The sequence below is a fragment of the Pempheris klunzingeri genome, chromosome 22, assembly GCF_042242105.1.
Source record: "Pempheris klunzingeri isolate RE-2024b chromosome 22, fPemKlu1.hap1, whole genome shotgun sequence".
In the NCBI taxonomy this organism is placed as follows: domain Eukaryota; kingdom Metazoa; phylum Chordata; class Actinopteri; order Acropomatiformes; family Pempheridae; genus Pempheris; species Pempheris klunzingeri.
In genome coordinates this window covers 8545917-8569600 of record NC_092033.1, presented here as the reverse complement: position 1 = coordinate 8569600, position 23684 = coordinate 8545917, and the positions used below count along the sequence as shown (strand labels likewise).

General features: G+C 39.7%; 1 protein-coding gene across 1 annotated transcript in view; it reads right to left on the bottom strand.

The window, feature by feature from the left end:
• The window catches only part of cacna1c (calcium channel, voltage-dependent, L type, alpha 1C subunit), a 172594-nt gene that overhangs the window by 26980 nt on the left and 121930 nt on the right, over window positions 1-23684 (bottom strand). The window contains exons 9-29 of the mRNA XM_070853819.1: window positions 23469-23556; window positions 22865-22949; window positions 14670-14760; window positions 11501-11527; window positions 8811-8971; window positions 8586-8659; window positions 8339-8490; window positions 7936-8137; window positions 7567-7687; window positions 7069-7183; window positions 6380-6497; window positions 6214-6283; window positions 5670-5802; window positions 5416-5545; window positions 4048-4107; window positions 3490-3596; window positions 3087-3101; window positions 717-804; window positions 498-605; window positions 350-402; window positions 98-244 (exon numbers count right to left, since the gene is read on the bottom strand). Of these exons, the coding sequence (XP_070709920.1) occupies window positions 98-244; window positions 350-402; window positions 498-605; window positions 717-804; window positions 3087-3101; window positions 3490-3596; window positions 4048-4107; window positions 5416-5545; window positions 5670-5802; window positions 6214-6283; window positions 6380-6497; window positions 7069-7183; window positions 7567-7687; window positions 7936-8137; window positions 8339-8490; window positions 8586-8659; window positions 8811-8971; window positions 11501-11527; window positions 14670-14760; window positions 22865-22949; window positions 23469-23556 (2145 nt within the window). The remainder of the gene's footprint in view (window positions 1-97; window positions 245-349; window positions 403-497; window positions 606-716; window positions 805-3086; window positions 3102-3489; window positions 3597-4047; window positions 4108-5415; window positions 5546-5669; window positions 5803-6213; window positions 6284-6379; window positions 6498-7068; window positions 7184-7566; window positions 7688-7935; window positions 8138-8338; window positions 8491-8585; window positions 8660-8810; window positions 8972-11500; window positions 11528-14669; window positions 14761-22864; window positions 22950-23468; window positions 23557-23684) is intronic.

Genomic DNA, 23684 nt, shown 5'->3' with positions numbered 1-23684 from the left:
CGTAACCTTCAATGACGGCAGTTAAAAGCTACAATTAGCTACAATGCGCATACAATTTGCACATCATTATACATGTGTACTGTGTGTGGGCACACACCCTGGCCAGCCCTCAAACGTAGACACGGCAAACAGAGCCATCATGCCTTGCAGGACATCGTCAAAGTTAAAGTCACTGTTCTCCCACACTCTCTTGGCTCTTTCAGGCTTCCCCACATCTCCGTCTTTATACATAATGTAGGAACCCCTGTAAATACAAGTAAACACACACACACACACACATTCACGTGTTTAATCCAGTAGTTACACTATTAGAGATTTAACAAGCTTGCTTGCAGGAGGCAAGTCTTACCTGCAATCTGCTTGAGTTTGTTTAGAGCTGTCGGTACAATAGAAGAACTTTCCCTGATGGAAAAAGAGAAATTTTGTATTCAGTATTGATAAAATCATGACAGGTCTGGGAAAGCCCTTGCTTCTTCTTTTCCTCCTGTCTTCTTTACCTTAAAGAGCTGCACTCCAATACAGGCGAACATGAACTGGAGCAACGTGGTGACGATAACAATGTTGCCGATGGTCCTGATGGCCACAAACACGCACTGCACTACATGCTGGGAAACACAGCAAACATGATATTGAGTACATGGATGTGTGTCTTTTGTGAGGAAGATAGTACGTATGTTTTATGTGTCATGTTTTTTTCTATGAGTGAGTGTTCTCACCTTTAGTCCCTTGGCTCTGTTGATGGCCCTCAGTGGTCTGAGCACTCGCAACACTCTCAGGATCTTCACCACATTAATTGCACTGGACCTGAAACATACACTGGATTAAACTGCTGCCCAGGCAATCAGATTTTTTATAGTTAAGCCATATGTGCAAGGCTGGAACAACACACATCCTAGGGCACATTCAGTGGCATCTGTGTTAAAGATTGTTGACACAAACTGAAGAATGAGTCAAAGAAACTGTGGAGATCGAGACAACTCACCACAAACTAAGCAAATAAAATGATTAAGATGCAAGTAAACTGTAAATGTAATGACAAGTGTGATACAAAATAATCCTAAAAACACTTAAACAAGTAAAGTTTACATTGATCAAAGTCAAGAATATGTTTACATAAAATATAACCTCTACTGAATATTGGCTGAAAAGCAAAACATATTTAATACTATCCTCACCATTCTGTTAAATAACATCTTTTTAGCAGGGGACTGAAACTAGCTAAATGCACGTTTATTTGCTAAAACCAATCAATAATTATCATGCACTATACTTATTAAGAAAATTGCGTTTAATCATAAATTCCATTATCATTGGGTCAGTTTCTATACATTGGGAGCAGATATCATGGCTTCCCTTTTAAAATGAATCATCTAATAGTCAAAACAATGTAGTTACACATTCAAATACATATGATTCATGGACAAACACACCCAAGTACAAGACAGACAGACCAACACAAAGACATTTACAGGCAAACAGTTATTGTGCTGTAAGAGAGTGTCAGTACAAGCCAAAGGTCAAGGAGTGTGACCTTCTAATGGAAGTGGTTCAAAATAAATGTTTTTATATATACTAACCAAAAGAATCAATTGAATACCTTGACATTTTGAATTTTACAATTAATGTTTGAAAAAAGCTTGAACATTGGTCCTTCGATAATCTGAACTAGGCTTCTCATGTGTAATAACGCTAACTTGATGTCAACAGGTATAAAACATGTTAAAATCTAGCTTGTCCGTATCTTTTATCTGTAATTTCAGCTAATTATCCAGTTATTCAGTTAAATGAAGAACAAATACCAAAACTTTTTCCAATAGTGTGACAAAGGTAGAAGTAAGAAAGTGTACTCAAAATGTCAATGTATCCTTTTAAGGGAGTGACTTTTTAGATGGTTAAAAGAGTGATTTAAAGGGAGTGACGTTACTCTGTGTCAACTTTTAAAAAAGAAAGTAAGGAAAAGACCCGTTGTGCAACTTTTTACACAGGAAGGTAAAGTTTAAAGGTAGTTAAAGGTAGTTCATGTGGGGTAGGATGTTATCAGTAACATATCACAGTCAAACCAGCAGTAAAGATATCTTCTAGTGATCGAACGATGCACAATGTCAACTGAATTTTAAACCTAACTTTTCAATGCTTCAGTTGATTGGATTGATGTGAATGATGAACGTATTACACTATTTGCAAACCGCCTGATTCTAACTAATTTCCTCCGAAACCAAAATACTGTTTAAGAGGTCGCTGCCAAAGTTCTTTCATGTGAACTAATGTTGCCATAATTCACGCTGTCAACACACAATATCATAAGACTACACAGGGTGACAGCAGAAACATCTGGTGTTTTATATATATTGTAATTAATTTTAGGACTATTTTTCATTTGCATACTAATCTAACTGTCTTATACACTTTTACCCTTTCCACTCTGTTTTTCTACAGCTTTACTTTAATATGCCTATATTTATTTACCTAATATGCCTACAGTATATACAGTATGTATATATATAAATATACAGTACAATATATCCCCAGAGAGATGCTTCATTATTGGGTAGAAATTATAGCAAAACAGTATCAAAGGACAGGTTTAACATATACTGAAACTGCAGTAAAATGCTGTTTATATCATTTGACTGTGATGCATTCAAGAAAAATCCTACACACAAACTACTTTTAACAGGCAAAAACCACTGAGCTTTAGCATCCAGGTGTAATTTCTATAGCCTGGGAGAGTTCAGTGTATCCAGAAATATGGGAACTGTGTTTAACCTGCCCCCGAATCCAAGACAAAGAATAGATAAACAGATTTATTAACATTTACTGGATATGAAAGGTGACTATGAATAACAACTTACAAAAACGTTATTCACAATAACAATTTCACCCATCTATTATCAATCCAGTACAATCCCACTTAACTATGTCTGTCGATATCACAGATTCAAGTCTTGGTTTTTGCTTGCTCCGGAGGAGACTTTGACTAAACTCTCCAAAACCATAGAAATACCAAATCAAAAGAGTGACAGTTTTACACAGTTAAGGTGAGGGTCTGTTAAGGGGGTTATTAATACGGACTAATGTGGACTTACGTCGAGAAGTCTAGTCTATTAAGCATTAGAGACAGAGAGTGTAGTATAGCATATTAAACATCAGAAATATTGCAGCATTACAAGGAGTTATTTGTTACAAGAAGCAGAGAACATTTTTAATAAACATCACAAAGAGAGAAAGGGATTGGAAGCAATGAATTGTAAAGTTGTTAGAGAAAAGAGAATTGTGAAGCATTGAACAATTTACAAATGAAAACGTTACGTCCACTTTACAACTTGATTTATGTGTTCTTGGACTGGACTAGTATCTCATGCACTTGTCATTATCTGGCTGGTTACTCCAGTCTTTTAACATGCACTAACATAAATGCATGTTTGATGATGCATACTTGACTCATGATGTTACTAATATTCATGCATCAGAAAATTATAATGCACTCACTGTATTCCAGAGGAGATGAGGGACACGCTCACCACCACCAGATCCAGAATATTGAAATAGTTCCTACAGAATGAACCTTTATGTAGGAAGGCTCCATAGGCCGTCATCTGTAGTCATCAAAGATGATATTTTAGAGTCAAATAAAGGAGAATCAATGACACAGTTTAGTAGTGTACAAGGGGAACATAGATAATCTATCTGCCTTACTTTTAACACTGGATTAATAGGCATTTGCAACTAGTTTGACTTTGTTTATCTTTCTTTTAGGAAGGATTTATTACCAAGGACACATACTTAAAGTTATCTGAAAGTTAATTCTCTATATTTTTGTTGTCCTCATGCAGCAAAGCCTTCTAACCAGGCACATCAACCAGTTTGTAACAAACAACTGTCAGTAGCACAGCAAAATCCAATCAGAAAACTTTAAAAACTTTCGTATGTAGAAAATATTTTGAAAGATTGGGACCACATGAAAGTACAGCAGATTCATAGTACTGTCAAACTTGCAGATTATATGACCCCTACACCATACCCTACAACATAAACATTAAATACTACCTTGAGAATGATCTCTATGGTGAAGAGTCCAGTAAAGACATGGTCTGCATAGCCCAGGATCTGGAAATACAATAACAAATTGTTTTTATTTTAGAGGTGCTATTTCCATGATACTGCTGGACTAAAGTACACTATACAATAAAATTCCTGGGACTGGAAACAGCACTTCCTTTGCCTTGCCAAATATGCAATGGCATTATGTCATCAGCTGCATTTGGCTTAACAGTACGTAATGACAAAATTGTGACTCAACCAAAGCTGTACAACTTTATGGAGGAAAAAGGTTAAATTAATTCAGCAACCATCAGTACCTAACTTAATGAAAACAAGCTTTTAAGGGTCCACCAGTAAGACCACAACTATTTCCAGGCCAAGCCTTGCCAGGAATTGTTTCCATATTTGAAATAAAGAGAGAAACAGGATGAAGTGCAATTCTTTGGGGCTTAAAACTGAACTTATGGTCACAGTCCTGGCTGACTCCACAACATACTGAAACAATAATGTTGAGGTTCAGGTCTGAGGATAATGGATTCTGATTTGACCTAAACAGACTAAAGCAGAATCTGAAAACAGGTTGTATTATTTCATTAAAGTTTCCAGCGAAGGTTAATTGAGGTAGACTCATACAGAGCACCCTATACCATAGCCAAGAAAACTACTATAAAACAGATCTTTATTAGCCCTCAGGGGATTTGTCTTGCTTTCTGAGAGAAGAAACAACATGCAGAAACAAATACAGCACAAACAGTGATCAGACTTTACATTGGACTACAGTTCACAAATGATATATAGACAGTATGGTGATGTTCTATTGGTGTAGACAACTGTAGTACAGATATATCCTTGGTAAATACAAATAGTACATGTTTCGGGTTTTCAGAGTTGACATTTCTTATACTTTGACTTTGTAACCCAGAGAAAAGTTAGAGCAACTAAAACTGAACTATTAACACACTTTCTTGCTAAAATCTAACAAAAATACTGATGACTATACTTTTTTTAACCATATTTCTTTGCTGTATGCCTACATTACAAATAATGCCCTTAGCCTAGCAAAATGAGAGTTAAAAAGACAAAACAAAACTTAACAGGCGTTTCACATCTTCTTAACATGAAGTTAATCACAGCTGCAGTACTCTGGAAGAAATCTCATTAAGTGTAACAGGCTAGTCACAATAAGCTTTAGTTCCTCTATATGTTGCTGTCAGCTATAATCCATTTAGCACAGAATTAATGCTTGTGGGCAACTAATGATGACTACAATGTTTGCCTCTGTCTACGCCTTAATGTATATTCAGCTTCGTATATCTATATACTGTATCTACACTTTAATTTGTGTGGTTTTTTTTATTTTTTTTATTGCGTTACCTGGTTTCTGAAGGAGTCATTCTTGACCGGGTCCTCTGCTGCCAGACTGATGCTGCTGAGCAGGATGAAGAAGAGGATGAGGTTGGTGAAGATGTTGTGGTTGACGATCTTATGGCACAGAACCCTGAATCTAAAAAAAGTGCGAGAAACAGAGGCAGAAAGAGATTAACAGAATCATATTTGAGTCTCTTGTTACGAAAATATCAGGAAATGTAGAGAAAAGGAAGCTAGGCAGAACTAAAGTGTCCTCTTACTTGTTGGTGTGGCTGAAGATGAAGAAAGCACGAGCCTCGGGCATGGGAATGGCCTTCTCCTTTAGCTGAATGTCGGAGAGTGGCCGAGGCCTCGGGCCCACTGGCATCTCTGGCTCATCGTCGTCATCGTCTCCTGGTGAGACGCATGAGGACAGAAAAAGTAAGAGGAGAAAAGCAGAAAGTAGTACAAGAGGAAATAAACTGACAAAGAAGTAAGAAAAAAGTAGGAGAACTGGAGCTTAAAGTCTCTAAGTATGGTTTTGTTGGCAGAAAGTCACACAATTACACCTTAAAATAAATTAACAAATAATATATTTAAACATGGTCAATAAGTAGCTATGAGTATTTACATGTTGGTAATACTAAGGTTTACAAAAAAATGTTTAAATTCTTATTTATGTATATGGGATGTGAATTTACCAGACTTTTGCTAAGAACGGCCATCTAATGATGTCAAGTAGACCTTTAAATTCTCATTTTTAACCATTCGTTCATTTAATCATTTCTCTTCACACACTGATCGCACCTTTGGTTGGTGTGTTACCTATGTAATCATTGGCAGGATATGGGTTCTTCTCTTCACTCTCATCTCCACAGTAATCATCCATGTTTATCTGCTGAGGGAGAGCAAATTCACCACTTCATTCATTTCTCTGACCACATATACACACATCTTTAGTCTTTCTTGATATTTGTGTGTGTGTGTGTACCTTAGTAGCAGTGTTAGTCTCTCCGTCAGAAGTGATGGACTTCAGCTCTATCTTCTCCTTCTTCTCCTCCTCCAGAGGCGGCTTCTCGTTGTTGTGACGCTTCTCTGGACTGGCCAACCTGGAGAAAGAAGAATGAAGTACATTTCAATCACAGAGGGTGGCTGTGCTGTTATAATTAAACCAAAAGGACAGTGGGCCGGGACATGGTTGTTTTTCCTCAGATCAATACAGGTTGCAACCAAGAAGGAGACATTTAATGATTTGTGCCACTGAGGGGAACACTATCTTCTTCAGCTGCACTAAAATCTCACATTACTATTGCTGACAAATGACCTTTGTAGGCAATGAGACGCTAAAATTACCCAATAAAATTTGTTTAGACAGAAAGGCAAAGCAGGGAAATGTCAGCCTGTCTTAAAAACCTAATAGTTTATGTTCTAATTGTTAAGCATTTTTAGTGCTTTGATTTCAAAGCTCTAGTATCAGCATCTTTAAATGCCTCTGGGCATTACTGACAGACCTGGGCGCTGAAAGCTAACGCTCTCTATTGAGGCCGTTGAGACTGGCCAAACTCTCCCAATCTCTCTCTCGCCCTACCAGTTTTTTTTGTTGTTGTTGGTTAAACAAAAAAAATCCCCTCTTTCTGTCCCTTGGCTGCCTACCTATCTTTCTGTCTCTTTCTGCTTTACCTGGCCAGTTTTTTCCTCTCCTTCTCCTCTTCCTCCTCTTTCTGGGCGGATGTCAGGCTCTCAGCATCTGCCAGATTGTCAACAGCGATGGCCAAGAAGACATTCAGTAGGATATCTGTTCAGAGGGGTGAAGTTAAGGATGTTGCTGACCCATCAGATCATCAGTGCGGTTGGCTGCAAACAACCCTGGGAGGCTGAATAAATAATTAGTAACCTTACTGGATCTGAAAGACACTGAACTTCCAACTGCTTGAATAAAGATACTCAGTGACCTCCTGCGAACCGTTGTGCCTTATGAATGTATCCCCATGAAAAACATACACTTCCCTCCTGCAATTGGCTCCAAAATAGGAATTAGAAATCAGATCCAATTTGACCCATTGTTATCCATTATATAGGATCTAAGTTTGGCTGTCGATCTTTTCTACACACTTGTCACATGATTATTTCTCAGTCCTTGTCATGACTTTTACGTGGGGCTCTGTTATGGCAGGATACAGTTTCCACAGATGAAGAGGATGATGAAGTAGATGCAGACCAGCATGCCAGGGAAGGACGGTCCCCCGTACGCCATGATACCATCATACATCACAGAGTTCCAGTCCTCTCCTGTGAGGATCTGTGAAGAAAGAAAGAAATTGAATAAGAATCTCATCTGTATGACTCAATCAAGATTTTCATTGGAAAGAAGTCTTAGCCTTATGACAGTGATATATTATATTTGGTTTCCATGTAAAACTCATTCTAGATGACTTAAACTTTCTTTGTACAGGGAGACGAAGATCATAATCACACAAGCACAAGCTGAGAATGGGTTTGGGCTGGAAAGAAGTAAAAAGAGACTAGAGCCATTTGCTGCATCATTACCTGAAACACAGTGAGCAGAGACTGGGGAAAGTTGTCAAAGGTGCTGCGTCGGGTCTCGTCGAAGTTGAATTTTCCCCCAAAGAGCTGCATGCCGAGCAGGGAGAAGATGATGATGAAGAGGAAGAGCAGAAGCAACAGGGAAGCGATGGAGCGAACAGAGTTTAGCAGGGAGGCCACCAGGTTGGACAGGGAGTTCCAGTATCTGGAGGACAGACACCCAATCAGTATTTATATGTGTACATGTGTGTGCAAAAACAAACATAGGCACAGTGGTAAAGATACGTAAATAAACATTTATCTCTCACAAAGACACATTATACTGTACTCCATCCATCCATCCATCCATCCATCATCCATTTTCTTCTGTTTATCTGTGGCCAAGCAGGGCAATGTCTATATTAACCTGGTTATTTTGAAGATTCGCAGCAAGCGCACACAACGTAACACAGAGATGCCCAGAGGAGACATGATCTTGGTTTCCACTAGAATGGTCTCAAGAATTCCTCCACATACTACGAAGCTGTCAAAGCGATTAAAGAGCGAAACAAAATATGCCTGTGGAGAGTTTGGAGAGAAGAGAAATTTACAGAATTACAATCTTGCCCCATAGAAATATTTTTGAGAAAAAACGATGTCAGTTAGCCACCAACCTGTAGACCCAGACTGTACATCTTCAACAGCATCTCACCAGTGAAGAGTGCAAGCAACACCTTGTTAGCAATGTCTGAGGGAGAGGGAAGAAAGCAGAGAAACAAGGGACAGTGGAAAGGTTAGATAAAATGAAAGAGGACCAAAATGAGGATCAAAATAAAGAGAGGTATGTCCATATTTGTGTGTACGTGAATGTATGTGTGTGTGTGGCTGTGTGTACATACCTTGTACATCAGTTAACCACTGAGGCTGCTTGTGATGTTCAGAGGCAATGGTCAGAGTGTTGAGGAAAACCAGGAAGATGACCAGCCAATAGAAAACCTGGGATTTGACCGCTGCCCGGCACTTCCTCCTGCACAGCCTGTTCCACCTTCGAGAGTATCGGCTGAGCAGGAGGAAGCAGAGATTGAGAGGGAGAAATGGAGAGGTGAGAAAGGATGGGAGAGAGGAGAGGTGGGGAAAAGGGGAGATGTGGGAAAAGAGAGGAAGAGAGGTGGGAGGCTCAAAGTCAGAGGGTGAGGTGCAGAGAGAGGGTGAGGTGCAGAGAGGCAGACAAGGGAGAAAAGAAAGAAGGAAGAATGAGGGCCCATCAGAGAAAAAATAAGAAAGAATGATCAACAGAAATGAGTGAAGAAGAGAGTGAAAAACAGGCAGCAGAGGAGAGAGAAGAAAAGGAAAGAGTCCATTAGTCCGTCTACAGAGCAGTGATGACATCACCCCTTGGCCCGTGAGGTTGTCTGTTGTTTGAGAGCAGAGCTGTGGAACAGTTAATCATCCTCAAAGACGTTTCACACCAAGGAAAAGCCAGAATGAAGAGCTTTGTTGCAGAATGAGATATGCACCATTTCAGGGGAAAAAAACGAACGCTTATTCTTAAGAATATGATTGAAGGCACAAATTTAAACTGAAATGTGTTCAATTGCGATTCACACTTCAAGGGACATTCATGGTTCAAAAAAAGGAGTGGTTCGTTGTGGGGTAAAAAAAACACTTGTTTTGTTTTTGTTTTTCTTCGGTGTTGTGCTGTACACAAGGTCTTTTGCACTTTTCTTGCGCTCTAGTGTTAAAAATAAAAGCTATTGTTTCTTGTAATAGCCAGCTTTACACCTCGCAGTCACAGACCAGACAAGACCAGACCGCTGAAAGGATCATGCAAGTTTTACAACTCAGTGCGAGAAACTGAAACACTCTCACCAACAAGTCTCACCTTAGATTTTTACATTTTAAATGTTATATTCTCATCACCAGGGACACACTGAAGGAGGAATCCAATTTGACAACACATATGTGTAACCGTATGCTAAACTGGAGCTACCATAGCCACTGGTGCAGTATCTGCACATCGGCATGACCTTACATTAAAAAGTAAATGAGGAGACAATAATTTGCTAATGAGCAGAGCAAAGTAAATAAACACAAGAATATAACTGCCTAGAACCACTCCAATGCTACAACGATGTAAATTGTACCACATGATTTCACAGTAACTTTAGTTAGAAATGACTGCAGTAGAAAAAGCAACTGTAAAACTGTTGAATCACTGTTAAATTGTCTGTTGAATAACTGTCATGAGAGAAGGCACAGACTGTCCAGTCGTAAAGATTAGAAGACCTTGGCGTGTCTCAGTTTCTTGAATTATGCTGGTTGAAAACTGGTTCTGACTAGATTTTGGTGTTTACAGAAGAAGACATAATAGCTCAGAAGAGCCACACATGCCCCTCTCTATGACCTTGGTATAACTATTCTAGTGGAAGGCTTGTTGTCAAGCTGACAGTATAGGCTACTGTATTTAATGTGCAGAGTCTGCTTCCTGGCGCCAGCACCATAATAAAGTACCTTCTTGTAAGGCTGAGTCCTGACCACAGAGTTTTTATTCATCACAGATCGATTATTTATAACAACTAAATGAATCCAGGAGACAACTGGCCTAATCAAGTATCTCTCTTTTTCCGTTGTGTATGTCTATGCATTATTTGTAATTGACCTCTTTCTCCGCTGGTACGCCACAACACCAGACCTGCTTGCAGATAAAGTTGTCATGTACTGTAACTGTAAGGCCACCAGCTCACCAGAAGGGCTCCCCCTCTCTGCCTATACAAAGTTCATGTTTCACCAGTCTTCTGCTTGAGTTTGCATTAGCTTTTTTAGAGCCAGTTATGGCACACAGTGGCTTTTGCCATGATGCACACACTGAATGTTACACGAGACACATCTCACAACACAACACAAGTGGACATGCATTCTTACTGTAAGTAAGACATGTCATTTTTTAATGTGTTTAATGTGACTGTAACTTGTGAAAATGTCTTTTCAGTGTGACCTTTCAAAACAACCTGTGAAACAGTAATTTGTTGATATTAATATGTACAGGCATGTTCATTGCTTTGAAAATGACTAATTCTCTTTTAAGGAATAGTTTAATATTTTAGGTAAGTGCTTATTTGCTTTCTTGCCAAGAGTTAGATGAGAAGATAAAACCCACTATCATATCTGTGTTATATATGAAGCTGCTGCCAGCAGCCAGTTAGCTTAGCTTAGCTTAGCACAAAGACTGGAAGCAGGGGAAACAGGTCCACAGGTAACAAAATCCTGAATTAACATAAACACCCCCTAGAACCAAGTCTTGTTAAGCTAAGCTAACATCTTTGGGCTGTAGATTATATGAATTGAACAAACTTGAGAGTGGTATTGATCTTCTTATCCAACGCTTGCCAATAAAGAAAGTATTATTCCCAAAAAGTTGAACGATTCACTCAAAGAGCAAGGCTGTATGCTGCTGTGTCACTTTGTCTGTTATTTACACACACACACGCACACACACACACACAAACAGGTACATCCAGCGACCGCACAAATAGAGTAGAGACATTTGAGCAGGTGAATTAAAAGACAATGGTAAACAACATGTACTAACCTGAACTTGGATTTGGAGATCCTATTTCTGGAACACAGAAAACAAAATGGATTATACACACACACATAACACACATATAGACAGATACACAACATGAAAGGGGTGATTTGACAGGGATTAAGGGGAATAGCTTCCCTCATTACCACAAATGCTTTAGCAAATAGGCATTTGTTCCTTGATCAACATAAATGTGTGTCCAGTATTTCCTGCACTTTTGAGATGAAATTCCCTTGTATTACTAAGTAGACATTTGCTAATTTAGGGTCTGAGCATCAGCATAAAAGCTGCAGAGCTGAATGAACACCATTATGATTATGCAACTTCTTTTTGAACAAATCACCCCCTGTGAACATGTATACAGTGGCATCCAGTCAAAAGAAAAAATGCTCTAAATTTAGAGCTCCTCCAATTAGGCCTGGTGTGAAAAAGCACAATTAGAATGAAAGAAATGTCTGTTGATTGTTCACCACTGTAACAAAAGGTACATACATAAAATACTGAGGACAAGAGATAATGGAAGACATTGTCTCTGGAAAGAGAAGAGAAGAGAAGAGAAAAACTGTGGAAATCTGAACCAATGGAATATATCTTTAATTTAATGATAACCAAACCTGATGCACAAAATAGTACAAATATTTGGTTTGATTTGATTAGTGCAGTGGTCATGTTAAATAATGTCCTGGTTGGTATCGTAACAGCTCCCCTTGTTTAATTTCATTTTATTGCTTCCATATTAATCTTGAAAAATAAATCAAAATAGAACGGAAGCATCACATACTGAAATGAAAACAATAATGTCCCCCTGACGCTTATTAGGAATTGTTGTGAGCAACTGTGTGCTGATTTTGTCTGTAAAAGCAGATGAATTGACTGACTGGCTGACTGAAGTAATGAAATGACTCACTGACTGACTGAATGAAAGAGTAAAATGACTGACTGGCTGGATATGGAGGCTGACAGTACACACGTCTCTTCCCTCCGTGTGTCCGTCTCGATTATGAGATCAGCGGGCACCGAAGTAGTTCCTAGCCTGAGGTCTGTCTCCATAGCTATGTGAAGAACTGACAAACACTGAAAGTCTCAAGTTTTATCTCCGTAATAGTGTGAGCAAATGCCCTCAGTGAAAGTTGTTGCATTCTTAAAGAGGAAAGATAAGGACTCGCTTTCCCAGTCTTGGCAAGAGAGGTTTGCAATTCATTTGGTCAGATTACTGTGAATGTAAGTAATGTAACACTCAAAATTGCAGGTGTAAATTCTGGAGATCCTTCACGGATAATAAAAAGGGGAGATTTATGCTGTAGACCTGCAAATCTTTAAGTTAAACAGATGAGGTTTAATCCATAGTAAAGGGCTGCACTTGGTTCCTGTGGGACCCAACGCAAATCTCGTGGGAGTGGGTGGTTTAAATTTTGCTGCAGGCCGGAGCGGGTGGTTTATAATACACACATTGCAGGATCGGGTGGAAGTAGAACACATGCATTCGAGTGGGCAGTAATGGTCAGAAATCCAGAGCGTGCGGGCGGTAGCGGGATTAAAATCGCAGTCCCACACAGGGATTTATTCCACAGCCATTTCAGAAGTGATAAGAATATAATATATTATAATCTGGTAGTATGTAGTGATAGAATATTTTTGCTAAAAATAATTAGTTTCTGAAATTTAAATATCCCCATTAAAGGCACAGATGCTAATACTCTATGCTAATATTTTGTAGGTAGCAAAATGATAATTTCATATCGCCTCTATTTGGTATTTGGCATTATAAGTTTGTGGGACCTCCTATAAATTCAAATCTGACGTATCATATGTATTGAGTTGTTGTGGTCTGACAGGGGACAAACACAAACAACATTACAAAGACGTAACAGATGGACAGTGAGAGTACAGAAAAACAACAGTGTGCCATCCAAGTGTGCCTACTGGTTCTACTGTACCTCTGGTCGAGAGAGTTTTTTCATTCAGTTTGATTTCACCTCTAAGTTTTATACTGCAATGTTCTCTTTTCTATTATGTTCACCGCGATGAACAGTTTTGTATGAAGGAGTGTTTGCTTGTGTGTGCTGAAGAAGGTCCGCTGGGGTCACGGCTCCTGTGCAGCCTTGTGTCTAAGAAGGAAAGCAACACACTTGTTTGAATAATGTAGAAAATGAAAGAAGGGGGCGGCGGCGGCGCAGGAGAGAGTGAGTCAGCTGTTCGTGAGCTCCCACAGGGGAGGAGGAAAACACTTCACCAGCAAGCGCACAAAGGAGAGAGAAGAGAGAGACAGCAGGAGCAGACAGAGAGAAAGAAAAGGAAATAAACTTAGATTACTATTACATTAGATGTAGACAAGGTAGATGTCTTGAGCTTTTCTACTTCTTGTGAAGTCCCTAATGAGAGTCAAGTTTTTTTGTGTCAACACAAACTTCTTTCATTCCTTCCTGTTAATGAATTTATGTAATGCCTACAGTAAAGAACAATGTTAATGGACAAGTAGTTTACGTAAAGTAAGTAAAACTGAAGTAACGCCACTTTTTTGTTTTTCTCTCCAGATTTTAAAGTCCTGTGACACTGTAATGTCAATTCTGGATAAACTGGATACAAGCAATTACATATAAATATTTTAAAATGAAAATGTGCCCAAAAGCAACATTAAAAACATTCTTCAGCAAAAAAAACCCACCAACAACAACAACAAAAAATCCAGCAATTAGTCTTAGAGCCAATTTCAGTTTGGGTGTTTAGTTGTAGAAAATACGACAAAAAAGAACAAGGTACTGTTGCTTAGTGTAGCATTACTTCTTCTTAGGCTGACCTACATCTCATCAAGGAAAAAGGCGTCTCCTGGGGACAAGCCTCTTTGTTTAGTTGTGTCTTCAGATCCAACCAAGTTCTGGAAATGTGATCAGCTTGGAGTTTAATGACACCCCATTGCTGTGCTGCTCTCCTCTAACCAGCATTAGTGCCTGAATTCCTCCGAACCTCTGTGAGCTTGATGAGACCAAGGTCTGGCTTTATGGGATCAGTGAAGGATAGAGACAGGATGAGCTACTTGTACCATGGCTAACATTGAAGTGCTAATGCAGGAGAGATGCAGGATAGGGTTTGTCCTCAGGATTGACCGGAGGTGACTGAGAGAGCTGATAGAGGGTGGAGAAGACGTGTGCACGAGAGAGGGTGAGGTACTTACGCTAGCCGGGTACAGCAGGTCTCCCCCTCCACGTCTCCCCCAGGAGCGTTGTCTGTGTTGACTGACTCGTTCTCACTGGCTGGCATGCTCACTGAGAGGAAGAGAGATGACAGGTGTAGAAAGAAGGACAGAAAAAGACAGACAGAGAAAGTGAAATTAACATCACAGGGAAATTGGTTGAACATCCTCACTTACATCATTCTTAGGCTGTTTTTGACTGTATTACAAATATACTTCTACACACACATTTGAAAGCTACAAAGTGCATCCATCGTCTATAGGTAAGTAATGAGGAGCTGCATCAAACCCTGTTAAAAAGGTAATCCTTTATGAAGTTATATATATTTGCACTGATTGCCTAAACTAATTACACACTAAGTTGCTATACTAGCAATAATTACTGGTTAGGGATCCTGGGACAACCTCTGCACCAGCTATTAGGATGGATTTCAATTTCTAAGCTGAGGGATTGCTGAACTGCGGGTGAATTAAATCTTAACAAAACCCTTCTGTGATTTTATAGCTTGTGGAGATTGGAGGAAAAAAACACATGATGCAGATTCTGGTCTTTGGTCTACAAACTTTCTGGAGGATGTTGGAGCTTAATTGCAGTCAAGGTTTTGAAAGAAATCTTAAAAAGCTTTTTAGTCAGTCTTTAGTCAAGCTGTGAGAGCTATGGCAGGATTTATGTCACTGCAAACATCTGGAAATGAACTCACTGCTCCAAAGATTTTTTTATTTTATTTAATTTTTTTGCAGATGTGTAAACAGAGAAAGCTCACTGAGCCCAATCTTTCTTTGTTTATGAAGCCACAGGGAGACTGCAAATGTGTCACTTTGTCCTTATTTAAAGACAAGTGTAATGATGTGTACAGATGGAGGGATGAATACCGGGAAGATGGAGGCAGAGACTGCTGTAGAGGAAGGACAGAAGTAATATGAATTGGCAGTTGAGGATGGAAAAGTATTAAAGAGGAAGAAAAGGGAGAATGAGCTGAAAAAAATAGAGAAGTCAGGTTGATGGGAGGAAGTGATGGAAGCATCAAGGGAGGTAAGGATGGAGGGAGAGAAAAAAAAAGGATGAATGTGGGGATAGTTGGTTGAGAGACTGATATGAAGTGATACATTGCTTTTTATTGCTTCTGTCAGTCTTTGCTTGCCTGCGGGAATTAGCTGCGCTCCCCTCACTGTCACCTCAAACACTTATTGTAACACCCTCTGGGTACCACAGTCAGGTACTGCATATGAATCTCAATGCCTCTCTTGTGTTAAAGTAGGATATCCCCTGTTAAAGAAAGCAAAGCTTGCACTTGCAAAACGACTCCTAGCATGAAACCGAGGAACACGATCAGCACTTAAGATGAGAGTGCATCATAATAAATCATGATAGATTTTTAACCATAGTAACAGACTTTTAGGGAGTGGATTCATTCCACAAAAATTATATTAGAAATACAGAACTCGTCATGTAGTTGTGCTCTTTTTATCACTTGCAGTACTACAGTAATATACCATGTGTGGAAATTTACAACCATACTGGGAATTTTAATTGTGCCTCGTGCAGATTTGTGAAAGGAAAATCTACCAAATGTCCCATATAATAAAAGGCAAAAAAAGGTGAATATGTAGCTTCTGTACAAGTTATTTGACCTTGGAGAAAGATGAGCGAGTGTTGTGCCAAACAAACGCAATCAAACAAGAAAAGATAGCATGCAAAATCTGTCTCTCAGCATGCAGCCGGTTGTCCCAACTTAATATGAGCTGCAGTCGTCAACCCATTCTTCATTTCAACTCCTGAGTTTAAATGTAAAATTACAAAAAAAGTGTCCATTTCGGACATGACAGGAACATTCAGGGATATTTTTGTGGGACAACCTAGTTAGCTGGGAAAGTTTCCAATGGATTTCTATTAAGTATGTAAAATTTGCACCATTCGTCAGTTTTTTTTTTATGGTGTCTTGTAGCACAACCTGGTTTGTAGGCATTTAGCTAACATGCTACATTAAAGTAAGCTGCAGTGAGTGAACGGTGTACTTTGCCACAAAGTTGGTGAGTTCTATGTTGTAGAGATCGGGATCAGGAACATTAAGGCCTCATCTGTGAACACGCTGTATGTTTCCTCACCTCCACACATGACACCTGCTGCTATGCTACTTAGTTAAAAGCACTCGGGGCCCTCTGGTCTCTCCCGAGGCTACAGCCTTTCAAATATAAAACCAGCCTGGTGCCTTCTCCTCAATGGAGCTCTGAACTAGTTTAATACCTATTGTTAGATTAAACCCTAAAGACCTGAGACACAGAGAGAAGGAAGGAAGTAAAGAAGGAAAAGGAAGGAATAGGAAAATGGGAGGGAGAGAGATGGAGGGAGGGAGGATGGGAATGAAAAAGAGAAGGAAGAGTCACACCTTTTCAACACAAAAGAGGGATTCATTTATTTTTTACCTGTGTTGGCATGTGTGATAAAATAATAGCACTAAAAAAAATAAGCAAACTTCACCATAATGTATTGAACTGAATGATGATAAAATGATCCACTACAGTAGTCTTTGGGAATGGATGTTTGTGTGTACGGATCTACTTGGTGTCACCATACTGAAATACAACTTGAGTTGGATATTAATTGTCCATGCCATCATCTCCAGAGGTCATTTTCAGATATTCAGAACCAAATTTTTAATATCGAATCCTCATCTAAACGTTTAGACGTGAGGTTTTTCATGCAGTCTTAATCTAATACAATGATGTAATATTTTGAATTTTAGTCTCTAGTCTTTCTCCCATTCGGCAATTGTTATATTGGAGATAATCAAAAAGAACCCATAAGTAACTTGTTAGCATGTAATTACTCAACAGCGAAAAGAAGTATGTAAGTATGTTACATTTCTACTCTACAATATTATGGCAAGTGCCTGGTGAAAATGATGAGAAGGCTAAAATTCAAATTTCAAAGCAATTTCTCCATCATTTTTTACTATCAGAGCTAGTGTGGCTAGCAACAATGCAGGATTTTGGGGGAAGCAGTCTGAAACAACAAGGAGAGGACTGTGACATCACGTTCTTTGGTTGTCATGTGCACTGTGTAAACTGCACTCCAGTGGTTTTCTGTGATGACATCGTCCTCTTGTTTTTTTTTTTTAATCAGACAAATCAGGCAGATGCAAACTGTTTCCTTTTCCTATGAACCTATTAAAGGAAAACAGATGGTTGCATCTCAATACAGAATTGATGTTTCCTCTCCTTATCTCCTTATTCCCTGAACTGACAGTTCTCACCCTTATGATCATATGTAATTAGAAGTTCTGGGCCATGCAACACGGTAAAGGTTTTAATGCAGTTAAGACATGTCAATATCGCCAGCAGCAGGGATCGTAATTGGTGGCAAACTTCCACTGTGAGAAAATATTTATGTACATGGCCTTGAGATTAGATTATTATTTTATCAAAGGTGTACAATAGGAGCAAGGAGGACAATGAGAGTAAACAACTTTACAGTGTTGAGAGGCAGCCACTGCCTAGCTTTGAAGCTCTGGAGGGGGCAGAAAAAAGATGCATACTCCAATGCAGAGGGAGGGGAGAGGAGAGGGGAGGAGAGGACAGGAGAGGAGAGGAGAGGGTGCAGTCCGCTTGCAGGTCTAAAATCATGTTTCCAGTAAATCTTTAACTAGTGTGGGACCATGCAGACAGACGCACACGCCTTACGAAGGAAAGCCGCATTTTTCTTCACGGCTCCACGCAGAGACTGAAAACGATGGCTCTTACCTGGGGATAGAGAGCACGGCTCAGCGAGACAAACACACACACACGCGCGCATGGATACACACAAATAGGCACAAATGCGGCAATGCACACAAACTGGAAATTAAAACACAAATAACCACATCTGCTTGCACTTTCTCTGATGCCATACAGCACACGACCTGTTGCAAAGAAACATGATTGCTTCTGCAAAAATGGCATATTACAGTCACACCTCATTTCATTACTTCAGCTGTAACTACAATCACAGATGTATTACTAGCATAACTGGCAAGAAGGCTTTAATGCCCTTTCTCTTTGTGCCATTTAGTCTTTTAATCACCACCTCACTGCCAGACTTTGTCATCGTATCTGAACTAGAACCTTGTCATTCGCTAAGGCAAAGAGGAAAGACGGTCCAGGAGACACAGAGAGAAAAAGAGAGAGAAGGAAGGTAACAAGGACTTTATATTCTACAGAGGTAAAGAAGTCAACATTCAAAAGCAGGCTGCTGTGTTGTTTTCACTGAGTACAATCCATTTGTCCATCCTATTCACTTTCCTCTTGGCCAATACAAAAGCTATTGTTTTCTGTCCAATTCAGCCCCTCCTGTCACACGATTTACATCACTGTGAGTCTGTACATTCATTCGCATGCTCCTCCACACTGGGGTCATTCTATTGTTGAATTCTGCTCATTTTTCTAGTGATTCAGATGTGACTGTCCAAGCATATTTGCACAGTGGCAGAAATACAAAAAAACCTATAGAGACACTAAGCATGAAATACAGCAAACATCTAGTACACAAGCATATATGCAAATATAGAGCTGAACAGCTACACACACATACACATATACAAACGATAATAGTGCACTTATCCATCTTAATTAACCAATCACTGCACAAGGGTTGTTTCAGCTTTGACTAAACTGCAGACGATACTGATCAATGAAAACCGGCTTCTTGTGTACCACCACACTCACAAAAAAATACACTCATACAAAACAGGCCTCACAAATATGGCATGCTTCATTGTCTTGGTGAAAATCATTTAGACGAACATTTAAAGAGAAATATAACAAATATATGAACGTATAGGCTGCATATGCAAAAAGAGGTGGGATGGTGACCAGATGTGTACATACATTTTGATGAAAATATTATTATAACAGAGTTTTATTATCACCATTGCCAGAAGGCAGCCAATCCAACCCCACATCATCTAGCAAGTCCTGCCAGTAATACACATTATATACATCTATTCTTTAATTTCCTTTGTTTGAATACCTTGATGAAGGCAACAGGCACTAACAAAAAACATTAAAAAAACAACTCGTGCTTCCTCTGGAATGTTAATGCTGATGGCAGATGCACGTTCATCATGGCAGAGGGTGTAAAAGCAAAGTTTCACTGGTGGAGAACTTTTTCTCCCATCAAAGAAAACAATCTGCTGATACTTAAGTTTCAAAAAGGAAAAATATTAAATCTACTGACTGAATCTACTGTAGCCACAAAATGCAAGCTACACACGTATACTGACCCTGAAAGGGACAGCAGAGCGATCCTGATCTTATTGGTTCACGTCATCAGAAGCTAAAGCAAAGTAGCCCTGACATGTTTCTCTGTAGCTACACCCTACAGATCCTCCTGAGGTGCTGAGGTGTCCCCTGATAGATTGGATGAAATCCCTCTAATTTGCTCTTAAGGAATAATCTTGCCCGATAGCCTTTTGGATCTTATTTCTTATTCATTGAGATTTACCAAGATAATTTCAACCCAAGCAATCACACTATGAAATTTTAATATAAACACGTGCCTGATTACAACTGAATACATGTCACAGACACACACGACACGGAGACGCACACATACCATCCTGAGAGTCAGCAGAGTGACTGAACCAGGCAAGCTTACTGGTCTTCTTACCCAGGTGGGCTGGAGACACTCCTACCACAGACAGCAGTGGCAGGGTGCCAAAACAAGACGACAGCATGCAAGAACAAGATGGCAGAGGGTGAGAGCATGCAGGACGCACGCACACACACATACAGTATGCCCCTGAGATAACAGGAAACACACACAAATGTGCAGAGGAAACACATCATGTAATACATATACATACATAAACAAAGAAAAGGACACACTATTCGCATCACGTCATATATCATCATATTCAAGTGTGTGTGTGCATGTGTCATGAGTGCAACCTCACAATAACCACCATATCTTATAGGCACTTGATGCATGTACACTCACTCATGCTGTTACTAAAGACAGTGAAAATCAATAGAGTGAATGGCATCCACTACACCCTGTCACCAAAAACAACCACACGCAAATATTTGTCTTCATTTGAGCACACTATTCACATCATACATCAATATTACGCCCCTGCAGCTCCTTATGTAAAGACGGGATGATAGATAGACACGGAGAAAGATGTGTGTGGTCTCTGTACGAGTGTGTGGTCACAAGTGTGACTTGTTCATGATGTTAAATCCCATCTGTTCTCTGTCCCAGATACCCTCTCTGTCTCTATTTTTCACACACACACACACACACACACACACACACACACACACACACACACACACACTCACTCACAAAGTCACTCTCTGTATACAGTATTTCTATTCCTCTCAACATTTATTTTCCCTTCCATGTCTCTCAATGTTATCTTCTGCTCTATTCTTGATAGTCTCCTATCCCTTCTTCGTACATGCATGTGTGTGTGTGTGTGTGTGTGTGCATGCACTAGTCTATGCAAAATGTCCTGGGCAGCAGGGACAAACTGCCCTCATTCATCTTCCCAGAGGAGGATCCGTCCATCGAGGAGAGAGGGAGGCAGAGCAGTAAGAGAGCAAGTGACTTGATTTTCCACCTTCACAAACAGAGGGATGATTGATCTTTCTGATGCAGAACTTTGGAACATGCAGATCTATCATTTTGTCAGATCATCTAAATCTAATGACCTAAGTTATACTGTTTAGTAAAAACAATGTACTGAATACGGCACCTGACTGATACAGACACTTGTAAGTTGTCATTTCCATTGTCTGATTTCAGTGTGAAATATATGAATATGTTTAAATCGGACTAGACTGGATCACATTCTGTTTCTGTCTGTCCAACTTAAGCTTGTCTGGGCATTATACACAATATGTGTGATGCTGAATTTGTAAAAGGAAAGAAGTATCTGAATATTCTGATGTGACATTTTGCAAAATTGGCCCAATTGGGGGGCCATACTGTATTTGTTGATGTGCCAATATCACAAGACACTGCTGATGTGTTTTCGCCACACTGATTGGAGCACAGTGGTAACAGGTGAAAACAACTAGCGATTACAGATTAGCCAGAGGGATGCTGTGCCTAAATTTCATGTAAATTGGGTCATTGCTCATTTGACCATGTTAATTTCTTGAGATTCACTGAAAGATTAGATTTTTTTTCCCCTCCTTTCTTTTTCTCTTGGCAGTCATCAACGTTTCCCAGAATGAGCCACAGTGCTTTGTAGAAGATGAGCACACTATATGCAGAATATATGCAGAATAGATGCTCTGCCTCTGCATATTTAGTTATCCTTATTCATTCATGTATCATCAATATGAGCAAGTGCACGGTGCACACTGTACACACTGAACAATACATGCCCAAATATGGCACAGACACACTTTTAGGTAAGTCTCTCCCTCTCTTTCTCTCTATCCCTCTCTCAAGTTCTATCGTCTCTGTAATGAAACCTCTAGGTCAAAAGATGCCAATGCTCTCCTCTTCCTCCCCAGGAAATGTAGATCAGTCCTGGGGAGACATGCGCCACGAGTGGCTGCCTCTTTTCAGAGGTGTTGTGGAGAGAGACAGGGTGTTAATTTGCATGTGTACATTTCTGTCAGCACACAAGTACACACATTCCTAAGGGTGTATACCTACAGCGTGTGTACTTGTGCACGCCTGATTGAGCATGTGTGTTTGTTGTGTGTATGGGAGTGTGTGCCCAGAGGCTATTAGCTGCAGTCTGACACATTCAACTAATATCTAAACAAGTTTTAAACCTCAAGAGGGTTCTCAGCCAAAGCAAGCAAACAATATTAAGATCCCCTTAGTCTGCCAGTCAGTCAGTTGTTCATTCACTGACTATGAGCCACCACCATGTGATGGAGACTGCAGTGAGATCCCTACTAATAGAGCAAACACAAGATTTGACATATGCACATCCAACCAAATGCATAGTTGTCCTCGCAACTTGTTAGTGCACGGAGCACAAAACATATGCAGATATAAACAGAATCAGTCCAACCAGCCTCAAATACAGAAAATCCTAACTGCCAATACCACCACACAACAGTTCATGACTCCCAGGTACAAAAAGGCACCTTCAAGGCAAACTTAAAAGCTTATAGATCATTACTCCCTCTTGACCTACTGTACTGTTAAAACACACAAACACCGTAGTACTTACGGTTTCTGGGTTTGTCATCGTCCATGCCCTCCTCTTCATTCTCTGGGTCAATGTCTTCAGCCTGAGTGATCCAGTCTAAATAGCCCTATATTCACACACACACACACACACACATATATAAACACACAGACACAGAAAAATACTGATTGGTTTGCAGGACTGAAAGTAGTCTGACACCTTATCAATAAAAGAAAGACCAAGCTGCACTTACAAATGTATGAATGCTTTTCAGTGTTCATGTACCCTATTGTTATACTGAATGCTTTTAGATGGTGTAAGGAGATACAATAGTTACAACTATAGTATCTTTCTATGATTTTCAAAAATATTTTGATCTATTTGCTTGTTCGTGTCATTGATTTTCTCTTTTATCCAAACTGAAAAGCATGTTGTAACTTTAAAAAATGCTTTGTAAATATCTGCTTTCCATGTTTTCTGCCTTAAACCGATGCTGTTTTGGACTATAACCACGCTAAGATGTTGTTTTAGCTCTTCTTTGATTTAGCCACTGGAGACGGGAACATTTTATAAGCCTCTTGGTGGCAGGTGAACACATCCTCTCTCGGAAGGGCCCTAAATTAATAACACAGAAAGAACAGCCTACCTTGAGGTCCTCCTCCAGTTGTTGTTTTTCTCTGAGTTTCTGGAAGTCACCACGCGCCTTGGCCTTCTCTCTCTCCTTGGAAAACTCTCTGGGAGGAGGGGAGCAGGATGGAGGGATAGGAGGTAAACAGTTGGGGGGGATAGAGAGAGAGAGAGACAGACAGAGAGAGAGACCGGAAACAGAGAGAGGGGAAAAAGAATCTGAAAATCTAGACTG